We start from the raw sequence: 11,746 nt of genomic DNA, 5'->3' as shown, positions 1-11,746 counted from the left end.
ATCGCAGCCTGCGATTCGCAGGAACCCTCTATACGCAGCAACCCTAGATCCACCGCACCCTCTCCAATCGCCACCATCGTCGTTAGTCGATTCGCCTCTTGTCGGTGCGCCGCAGGAACGCACCTCTCGTCTTCTTGTCGCTAGGCCCAGACTCGCCACCATTGCCTCTCTTTTGCAGCTCGCCCACTCCGACACAGCTATTTGGAGCGAGGTGAGTCCGATATTGAATTTTTTTTGGTAAACCCTTCTTCCCTTTGCTTTTTTGGGAGGGTCGGAGGTTTGGTTCCGAAGGATTGGCTGATCTGGGCTCTGCGTTGTATGTTTCTGAGCTAAAATATAAAATCGTCTGTTAAGAGAGAAGGGGGAGAGAGAGAGACTGGTGAGAGACCCAAAGAGCAATATTTTACGAGGCCTCAGAAACCAGAAGTGTTACAGCTTAGAGACAAAACAAAAAGGATGAGAATTTAGGGATACGGTTGTGGTTGTATCTCTATCCTGTGGAATGACCCAAAGAAATATATGACGAGGAGGATCCTGTGGGTGCTCAAATTCTTATATGACACTCTTGTATAATCTGGGAGATATGCTTCCTTTGGACCTTTGGTGGGTCTGTGTTTTTTGGGAAGTACCTGGGGAATTTCTGCTTCACTACACCCCTCGGACTAGTTTATTATTGAACCGCTGATTAAACAATGTTAGAGTAGCTCAGTGAGAGAGAGAGAGAGATAGAGAGAGAGTCATCCTTGTAGTCTCAAGGAAACTACACTTTGTATTTTAGCTATGTATGCATATTGAAGCCATGCAAGTTTCACATGCACAGCAGTGGACTTCATGCTTAACCCATCTCCTCCATTCGACCAAAAAGAAAACCTATCTCCTCCATCACGCAAGCGCAGGGTTGATGATGATTTATAAATCACAGACATTATCTGATCATCATACGTATCTTTGTATACAGCTTTTAAAGTAGGTATGTTAAGAATATCCTGGGAAAGCAACTTTGATGAACTTCAGTTGATTCCTTATGGTTCATGTCCATCATCAAATTCTCCAAAGCTGATGTGAAGATTCTTATGATTTGCTTGCACGTCTCGGTTGCGCATATCTGGGGCTGGTTTGCCAAAGTTGGTAGGTTTGATTCAAGGTCTCTGGACAGCCTGCACCCTTGAAGAATTAAAATCTTGGCCTGATCTTCCATAATTTTGTTGGACTCTGGGATTGTCTCGCCCTATCGGTCAGCACAAATAGAGCATTTGGACATTGTTACAACTGCATGCTCTAGAGGACATATAAACTAATGGGGTGTTGATTTCCATGTTGCTGATTATAGGGTCACAGAACCACATTATTTAACGCTTAAGTTTCAATACAAATTAGGAGGATGATGTTGTTTTCTCGCATATTAATGTAAAATTCGAAGCCTATAGGATATCGAGTGGGTTATAAAATAGGTTCTAGTGGAAACAGGGTTGACTTTGAAACTGGACCAAATAGGGTAGTTCCAAAATATGATCCAGTGCAAACAAGGTCTGGTATAGGGTCCAAAAAAGAAGAACCGGTTATAATTGGATCGGGTACAGGGTCCATGTTTGGAACCTGCCCATCTTGGACCGGATCACCCCTAGAAAACACAGCTTCAGATCTTTAGCTCACAATCGTTGCTGATTTGTTAAACTCCATCATCCAATGGCTTCTTCATTGAAACCCAAAAAGATTTACGATGTCTTCTTAAGTTTCAGAGAGGCAGAACTGCGTCACAACTTTGTCGGCGATCTCTACCAAGCTTTAAACCAGAATGGAATATACACTTTCTTGGATAGCGAAGAACTGGAAAAGGGAGACCAGATATCTCGCCGATGCTTATGAAGGCCATTGAAGAATTGCGCATCGCAATCATTGTTTCCTCCGAGGACTACGCTTCCTCAAAATGGTGCTTGGAAGAGGTGGTGAAAATTATGGAGTGCAAGGAGCAAAGGAACCTCACCGTTCTACCAGTCTTTTATAAAGTGGAACCAAGAGTAGTGAGAAAGGGAAGAATGAGTTATCGAAGAGCTCTGAATAAGCACGAGTCCAACTTTAGGAAGGATTCGGAGAAAGTGAAGAGATGGAAGAAAGCTCTTTCCAACGCTGGTAACTTGTCCGGTTGGCATTTGAATGATGAGTAAGTAGAGTGGAGTCCATATTTTGTGTAAGAAACTAATCTTTACAAGTAGAAAGATTGTTTTCACAAAAATAAATTGATTAGTTAATCAACGCACACACGATTGTAAGTATATGTATAGATGCTTCATCTTATAAATCCTAAAAGTTCTTAAGTTGCTTAAGTTAAAGTTAGTAATTTCGTACATTAGTTGGTAAATCTAAGATATAGTTAAACAAATAAACAAAAAATATGGCAAAATATAAGATAAGTTGATAATTAAAACAAAAATAAACTTGGCGAGTAATTCAAATGAAAATTGATACTCAAAATTAGTTGATAATTTGATTAAAGAAAACTATGTAAGCCACTCTAATTAAGATTGACAATTTTTAAAATGAGTTCGTGAGTAACTCAAATGAGAGTTGGTTATCCAATAGAAAAGTCGGCAAATTAAAAGAACAAATAGCATTGGTAATTAGTAAAAGTTGGTAACTCAAAACTAGTAGGTAATTAGTTAATATGACAAAAGTTGGTAAGTAGCTCTAATTTATGTTGGTAGTTTCATATAAAAGTTAGTAGATTGAAGACCATAAGTAATGAAAATCAAATTTGGTAAGTTAGTAATTGGTTATCTGTTAATTATAAGAGAATTTGGTGATTTCATAAATTTATTAGTCTTTTTCCATCGACAATATTTTTGGCAATGAAGAACTCATTGAAATTCACCAGCACGGAAACAAAACATCTATTTTTGAGCATGGAACAATATTATTCTGCTTTTGGCTGTTGCTAAGCCCTGTTTCATTCGGCAAGGTCTATGGCTCTTTCTTTTGGATCCTTGTTGCCCTCCTCGAAGTATAATAAAAGCTCAAAACGATTTGTTTGTGGGCTATTTGAGTTATTTGCATTTTATTTGGGTCAATTGAGTTTGACATATTTTCAATTTTGACCAACCCAGTGCTAAAATCGTTACCGGTGGAATTTCGAGTTCGAAAAATCACACATGGCTAACCATAAAATAGACAAGACCAAAAAAAAAAAAGAGAAAAAACCATAGAATAGACACGTGGCTCTTTCTAGTAATAGAAAATAGACATTAGGACAAAATGTTAAGCAGTGTTGTTGCACTGAAAAAGATAAAACATTAGAACTTGATCAACCAATGGACAAAATGTTAAGTAGTGTTATTGCACTGACCCCATTTCTTCTTCAGCAGGAATAAAACAGTTCGCAATGCTTGATACAGGATAATTAGTCTGTACAGGCCATGTAAGGCAATGGCATCGTGCTTTAGTGTTTTTTAATAATTTTCAGATTGAAATCTTAATTGCTGTTCAAAGTCTGTCCTAAATAGCTCCTTTTGGTTAAGTGTAATCATATATAATAGTAAAAAAGAAAGATAAGTTAATTGTCTTGTATAAATCAAAAGAACATGAACCACTTACGTAGATAGATACATGAATCGGCTGACTAAAAGTGGAATCCTAAACTTGTTTTGATTGGTTGCTGAGCTCTCGGAGTTCTAATTCAACTAAGTGGGAATACATTTTGTTTTGGCTGTAATTATCTAAAAATTTGGCACGCTGCTTTGTCCTTGTTGGCCAGTGATTGCCCGTTGATTGCTTGTTCAAATTGCTAAAATGATGCTATAACTTTTCTTTTCCGTTTTTGTCAGGGATGAGTCGAAGCTTATACAAGAAATTGTGAAACGGATCTCCAGCCATCTTGACCGAGCACCTTTGCATGTTGCTAAGCACCGGTTGGGATAGAATCTCAAGTTGTTATGCTAAAATCAATGTTAAACCTTGAATCTAATGATGATGTTGTCATGGTGGGATTATGGGGACAAGGAGGTATAGGGAAGACAACCTTGGTGAAAGCCCTATACAATTCTACTTTAGACAATTTGAGGGTTCATGTTTTCTGGCAAATGTTCGAAAAACATCAACCAGTTGCAAGGATCTAGTTACTTTGCAAGAATATTATTAAAAGATACATTACTACTGCAGCAAAGATTGGAAGTGTCCAATGTTGATAAATGTATTAATATAATACAATGCAGACTTGGTCATAAGAAAGTTCTCCTGATCCTTGATGATGTGGATGACTTGCGCCAATTAAATGCTTTAGCAGGAGAAGGCAATTGGTTTGGTGATGGGAGTAGGATCACTATTACTACAAGAGACAAACATTTGCTGACTTGTCAAGGGATATATCAAGATCATGTTTATGAAGTTGAAGCACTAGATGACAGTCAAGCTAGTGAGCTGCTTAGTAAGCATGCTTCTCAGACGCACCAAATCAAAATAGATCTAGTAAATGGGGCTCTAAATTATGCTAAAGGTCTTCCTTTAGAACTTGAGGTGTTGGGTTCCTTATTATGTGGTGAAACGGATGATGTATGGGAAAGTACACTAATGAAACTTTCTAGGAGCCCTAACAAAAAAATTAATAACGTGCTCAAAATTAGTTATGAGGGACTGGATGAAAATGAGAAAGAAATCTTTCTCCACATTGCCTGCTTCTTTAGGGGTTGCACAAGAGAGTATACAAAGAAAGTTCTCGAAAGTTGCGATCTTGAGACAACTGCAGGATTTGAAATTCTTTTTAAGAGGTCCTTGATAAGAATGGAGTCCAACATCCTAGAAATGCATGACTTAATTCAATTGATGGGTAAGGATATTGTGAACCAAGAATGTCGCGGTGATCCAGGAGGACGCAGCAGACTATGGTTGTATGATGATATTGACGAGGTTCACGTGACAAGGTAAGAATTACGATTATGATCAAAGTTGTGTTCCTCTTCTTTGACTTTTATTACTAATAATATGTATAACCTAAATAATCTTGTATATGTAGGAAGATTGTGCTGTAGAAGCCATAGTGTTGAGGCTACCTAAGTGGACAGAGATGTGTATCCATCCTGATGCTTTTACAAAAATGAGAAGGTTGAGATTGCTCATCTTGCACAACCTGCAGGATTCTTTCCAAGGTCCTTTATGTCTTCCTAAGAAGCTTAGATGGTTTGAATGGCTTGGATGTGCTCATCGGATTACAGAATTTTCCTCTGGTTTAAAGAAATTAGTGGGAATTGATATGAGCAATGCCAGTATCACAGTAGTGCTTAAACAATTTAAGGTGAGCATTTACCTACATAGACCTTTTCATTGTCTACTTCATTTGTATGTGTATGTGTATTACATGTACTAGAACACGAAACGAAAGGCCTATTTGGTAACCATTCAAATAGTGTCTGATTCTGATTTTTTGTTTTTGGGAGCAGTTTGAGAACATAATCGCGTTTGGTAAAATTTTTGTTCCCGGGAACAGATTTTGAGTAGAATCAAGAAAAAAAAAAACTTGATTCTTGTTCCGGAAACAAAAAAAGAATAAAAAAAAGTGGAACTCTTCTTCCTTTGCTTAAACGTTCTCTCCCCTCCTCTGTTGCCATCCGCCACCGTCTGCTGCCGCCGTTCGCCGGTCATCAGCAACCAATTCGGCGAGCTCGCTACAGACTTGCCAGGCCAGGGCGAGGTTCGGCGAGTTCGCCGAAGGCAAGCCCAGCCACCAGTGAGGCCAAGCCTCGGCAGGGCTAGGCAAGCCTCTCCGGTGGCCACTGAGCCTCACCCAGCCCTAGCGAGGCCGGCCTGGCCACCAGCGAGGCCGAGCCTCAACGGGGCTAGGCGACGGCGGGCAAGCCTCGCCCGGTTGCCGACGAGGGCTAGCCTTGCCGAGAGCCGCGACGCTCCGATGAGGTTGCTAGTCCAACGATCGGATAAAAAGGAAAAAAAAAATTATAAAAAAATATTTAAAAATTAAAAGAAATTGATTTGGAATAGAATTAATGAGCATGACACCAAACACAATTCTATTCCAAAGTTAGAAATTTTGGATAGTTACCAAACAGCTTAAAATGCTTAGAAATTGTTCTCAAGAACAGAATAAAAAAGAATAATTTCTTATCAGAATCTATTCTCGGGAACAAAATCGTTACCAAAACGCGCCCGAAGTGGCGTTCCCTTGTTTTTGAAGCCACTTCTTTTTTTTTCCCTATCAAAATGACCCTAATTACTTGAGTAGGAAATACGTTTACGTGCAGCAAAATTGGCATTTAAAAATTAAGTGAAATAACTTTATTAGAAAATAATACACAATACAAAGAAATTTTGTAAACATATTTCAAAGAAAAAGAATTTTCAAGGTTTGAATGCATTACGCTGTAAAACAAGGCATTCTTAAATGCTTAAATCAGTTTGTGAAGAGCAGCATTTCTAAGTAGACGAAATTAAGTATATATTAGAAACTTTGCCCATAATGCTTGTGCGTTTTGAAATAATTTGATATGCAAGATCCACACGGTATACCGCTAGTTTCTTAATTGAAAGTCAAAGCTAGGTTTTGAGTTGAATATATGAACTTTTTTTCTTCAAAATGTTTTAAAAAGTTGGTTTCATTGTCTTTAAATGGCTTAAAAGAAGTTCCTTAATTTTTGGGAAAAAATCGTTGTGATAGAATATATATTTTTGACATAAAGCTATTATATATAATCTAAACCAGAACAAAAAGAATGTTCACTTCGGTGCTTGCCTCGTGACATTCAGTTTACTTCTACAATTGGCACACGGCATAACAGGTGGCTTAAATTTGTTAGTGGCCTGCCTTCACATGGTTGCTGCATGGCACTTCATTTTATTTTTTCTGATTGCCACGTGGCATGACACATGGCATACTTTTTATCACGTGGCCCACTTCTGACGAATATTCATTAGCTTTTTTATTTGTCATCTCTAAATTCATTCTCTTTCCACATTTATGTATAGATTTATAATTACTAGTAAAGTTTCAAAGTGTTTACTTATTTCTCAATACAATGCGCAGTTCTCAGCAAATTAGTTCATAGTAACTTTGACTGAGATGTTTGTTCCACCATATTTGCAGGACTTCCAACAATTGCAGTTCGTTAATTTCAGTTATTACAAGTCCCTAATTCGTATACCTGACCTCTCATGTACTCCACATCTCGAGGAATTGCGCCTCTCTTATTGTGAAAACATGGTAGAAGCCCATGAGTCGATTGAATATCTTGAGAAGTTACAGGTGTTGACTTTAGATGGGTGCTCTCAACTTGGTGTTTTTCTGAAAGTGCTCAAGACAAAAAAACTCTGGCATCTTGATCTTACAGGTTGTAAAAATTTGGAAAGGTTTCCTGATATTTCACATAAACTCGAAAGCCTGACACTTCTTTCTTTGAAAGGGATTGCTATTAAAGAACTTCCATCATCAATAGAAAATCTTGTTTCTTTGGAGAAATTGAACTTATCTGTTTGCAAGAATCTGGGAAGTCTCCCATCTAGTATATACAAGTTACCCAATATTGAAGAGCTGGAACTTGGGGGTTGCGTATCCTTCATTGGGTTTCCAAAGTACGGTGATTCTGCTGAGCCATCCATGAAGATCGGACTTTCAAGTTTAAATTATTTAGACCTTACTGGATGTAGTCTGACTGAATTGGAGTTTCTCGAGAATCATTCCTGTTGTCCCAAATTGAGATATTTAAATCTGTGGGAGACCAAAATAACTAGCATTCCAACATCCATCCTTGAGCGCAAAAATTTAATATTTTTTAGAACCATGCCATGTTCCAGACCCGGATAACTTTAGGAGGCTCGATACCTATGGTTCTGACGGTATAGAGTTTAGCGGGATGGTTTTGCAATTCCCGCCTGGCGATGTAAGATTCTCTCTCTCTCTCTCTCTCTCATTCATATTAATGTGGAGTGTAAGCGGGATTCAGCGTGTGCTTGTATATTGCACCAGCAGAAAACGATAGATAGGGAGCTCAAGAAAAGAAAATAAATCTAAAGTGGTTCTACACGAACACACATGATGGAAGAAAAGAAAATAAATCTAAAGTGGTTCTACACGAACACACATGATGGAAGAAAAGAAAATAAATCTAAAGTGGTTCTACACGAACACACATATGATGGAGTTGGTTTCCGTTCTTTTATAAAAATCATTTCTATCACGAGACTTGTATAATATTATTATAAGCAAGGATCAATGTATCTGCACTCATTTATAGAGCTCTAGTTTGAAGTGGAACTCACTAGGATCACTTACTAAACTCAGATTGAATTCTTCTATTCGGATACTTTCTAACTGTTTATCTTATAACAGGGTCGCTTTTTTACTCATCCTGGAGTAGAGTTACCAGAGTTGGGTCCTCCCTATTGAAAAAGGTTTTGTATCTTTTAGGGCTTCTAGGGACTTGTGTCAGTTTCTTGGATTCGTTCTGTGTGTTGTTCATAGTACTGATGAACAGGATCATGGATCACAATCATACTACATGGAAACAGAAGTTAATGGCCAAATGCTGCATGAGGATGAATGGACTCCCGTTGAAAATCATACCTCGTTTGTATCGTTCATACAATTTGCGCTGTTGAGAGAAGCCAATTTTGGTCAAATTTATGGCAGTCATGTACAATTTAGTGTTAAAGTATCAGGTGGAGTCGCGAAAAAGTATGAATTCCGAATGATATGCAAGCGACTAGAGGAAGATTTAAAAGTTAAGCTTCAAAATCTAATGGATCCAGCTTTACTCTATGAGTTTGGTCATGAATCAACATATTTGAAGCCATGAGTTCATGGAACGATCAAAACAGATATACAGAACGACTTGCAAGATTGTCCAGCAACGCCACTTTCAGCATCACGACAGCTCGTCTCCCATCCGACAACACTGAGCTCTGATGGATGTAAGATTGCCACCTACCAACGACGGAGGTGACGAAGAAAAGAAGTTTGTCTCCCGGAAACGGGGTCCCTAGCTAACCGACAGTGACGGAGACTGGAGAGCATCGGCAATGGACTACCACCGCCGACCGAAGCCATGGAAACTGATGACTTGAAGGATGTGTAGCTGATGTTCTGGGCTTCATGTAGCTTGCTGAAGAACAGGTAACGCCTGGCACATCCCAATTGTATTAAGTTGATGAAATATTTGACCTGGACTTTGAACGATGTGTTGTTGAATTTGTTCGAGAGGCGTTGAATTAGTGTTTCTTCGTAAGTTTTGTTTGCGGATGCTTAGTAGTGAATTCATCACTAATTGATGTTAGACGCTGCAAAATCAGCAACAAATCCGTAGAAGGTAGCTTTTCTTTCTTTCTTTGAGTAGGTGGCAATTTATTGAAAGAAGTAGGTAAGTCAAGAGAGAGGGGGATTTGGGTGCTTTTGAGGTGCCTAGCAGATGTGGATCTGGAGTATGTACCTATCATAAACATCGTGCAGCGTGTGATAGTTTTTTTCAGGACAATTGAATTGCGAGAAACTTTGATAATTGGGATAGGACTCTGTCGTCATGTTTTACGAGGTGCTTGAAGAGGCGAAACCATGTAGGAATGAATAAGATGCAGTGAGACCAGAAGAAGCCACTAGTCAGACAGCCGAGTTCTTTTGCCACTTGATAATTTTGGCAACTATGGAGAAGTCAAAACCAAATTGCCATGGAGCTTGAGAGTAATATGAACATCGGTTGTGCGCATGGATGATGACTGGTTAGGCAGTGATATTGTTTCGCCCCTTGGACTGTGGATATGAAAAAGGAAAAATCATGATGGACACTTGTTTACATAAGTTATGCAGTAGAATAGTCACAAAAGAACAAGAAGCTAATTTTCTATTCTGATTTCTGAGGCCTTGGCAACAGTTTAGGATTCTTTTTTTATCCTTCCGTGCCACTGCGTTTATGAAGGAGAATGACCTAGAAGCCAGAACTGATGGAAAATTTTGAAGGTCTTGAGTGAAACTTGATTAATGAAAGATGAGCTTCTGAGGTACCAAATATAGGACACGCTGAAACGAGCAACATGTAGTTTCTCATATTAGTTGCTGTTTTTGCTTTAATGTTGTTAGAACCATATCGGTTCAACAGTTACTTGGGATTTTCCATCTGTATTACAGCATGAGTTATGTGGTGATAATCATTGCTTGGAAGTTTGTGAGGAGTATATGATACAGGACCTGAGGGATCTTGATCAAAAAATATACCTGAGGGATCTTGGTAGCTACATATTGATATTAAAATATTTCTACTGCTGGCAAGTTGATGCTGATTTCCTCTTGAATTGCGTGTATGCATGTATGCATGCATGCATGAGAGAATTTCTGACTCGTCCTCATATTTCTTTTCTCATGACAAGTAACAGGACCTTGCTTTTTTAACATAAGGCAAAGCTTTTGTTGAAGTTCCAGCTGGATAAGTTGTTTTCAGTAACCGGGTGCATTTCACATGTCACTTCATTTTCTAATTAAGATGATTAGTGTTTCAGTCTTAATTAGTGAATGATTTCAGATTGTACCCTTTGATTGAAGAGCTGCGTGATTGTTGAGGATGGTAGCGTTGTTGAGGCAGGAAGAAACTGGACTAATGAGACACAAAATGTATATTTATCATTGCTTCTCCACCCCCTTCTACAAATTATTGCCAATAGCACTTTGTTATAGTTCTGAATGGATACCCTCGAATTATCCACTCCCAGTTTATTTTTGATCATTTTATGTCTCACCCTTTAATAATTTTTTAATATTAAGAGAGACATGCGAATGCCTTGAAGGCTTGAACAACTGACTTTGACAAGAAACTGAAATTGAGCAAACAAGAATTTAGAACGAACATTTTCATTTTTGCAGTTGAAAAAGTAGTTCCTGCAGATGGTACTCTGGAAAATAACAAAATCTTCCATGTAGCACTAATCAAGACGATGTACAAACTTGTGAGTACCGTAATTTGTATGATCAATTTTTTAGCATCTCTGCTACACTTTTCCACGGCCTATACCTATTAGAGAGTTTGGAATGATTGAATAGAGACCCGACCTTAAGGTCCTCCGCATATTGTACTAGAAAGACATTAGTAGTCAGACGAGCTATAGAGACAGATTCATAAAAATAAGAGGACCAAGATTCATCTGATTTATCAAGAAAAAACATTTCATATGTGAATTTGGAGAGCAATATGTCTTCAGGTAAAGAACTAAAATTCCCAATAAATAGCATATGTAGCTTTCGAAAGATAATTTAATTTTCAAATTCCAGGATCGCTAGCCTAACTAGTATTCTTCTTGCATGACTAAGAGGATTTTGATTTCGATTCACAAGTTTCAGAGGATTTTGATTTCGATTCACAAGTTTCACTGGTGTGGCCGATGATGCAAAGTGGTTCTTCGACATTACATTCCAAAAAATGTAAATTCTCAACATAAGTGAGCCCGAAACAAAAATTGATTAGATTAAAAAGATGCATTAGCTCCAACATTCTGCTGAATGCTACAGAACTCCCAAGACACGAAAACTGAATTACATGTCAATTTATCAAACAAATGGTTTACATAACAAGCCAAACCTACATGACTCCCGGATATTGCATATTTACAGGCTAACTTGTGGTCAGACTAGCTTTTCTAGTGATCTTATCCACAAAATAACTCAAGATAAAGTCCAATACACTTTCTCGTTAATTTAAATCAATATGCATCCGGAATCTCCGCAGGAAGCGTATGAAATAAGGACAGTGAAATAAAAAAGTTACAACCAGGG

The 11,746-nt window shown here is 38.2% G+C and overlaps 1 protein-coding gene across 1 annotated transcript; it reads left to right on the top strand.

The window, feature by feature from the left end:
• Positions 1-3,912, top strand: LOC120288241 (toll/interleukin-1 receptor-like protein). Its single transcript, XM_039301884.1, has 3 exons — positions 1-211; positions 1,740-2,161; positions 3,819-3,912. Exons 2-3 carry the CDS (start codon positions 1,857-1,859, stop codon positions 3,910-3,912), a joined length of 399 nt encoding a protein of 132 aa, XP_039157818.1. The 5' UTR covers positions 1-211; positions 1,740-1,856.
• Positions 3,913-11,746: the final 7,834 nt, after the last annotated feature.

Source organism: Eucalyptus grandis, chromosome 9 (assembly GCF_016545825.1).
Source record: "Eucalyptus grandis isolate ANBG69807.140 chromosome 9, ASM1654582v1, whole genome shotgun sequence".
NCBI classification, from domain to species: Eukaryota; Viridiplantae; Streptophyta; class Magnoliopsida; order Myrtales; family Myrtaceae; genus Eucalyptus; species Eucalyptus grandis.
Note: the sequence above shows the minus strand (reverse complement) of the source record. Positions and strands in the feature narration are given on the sequence as shown.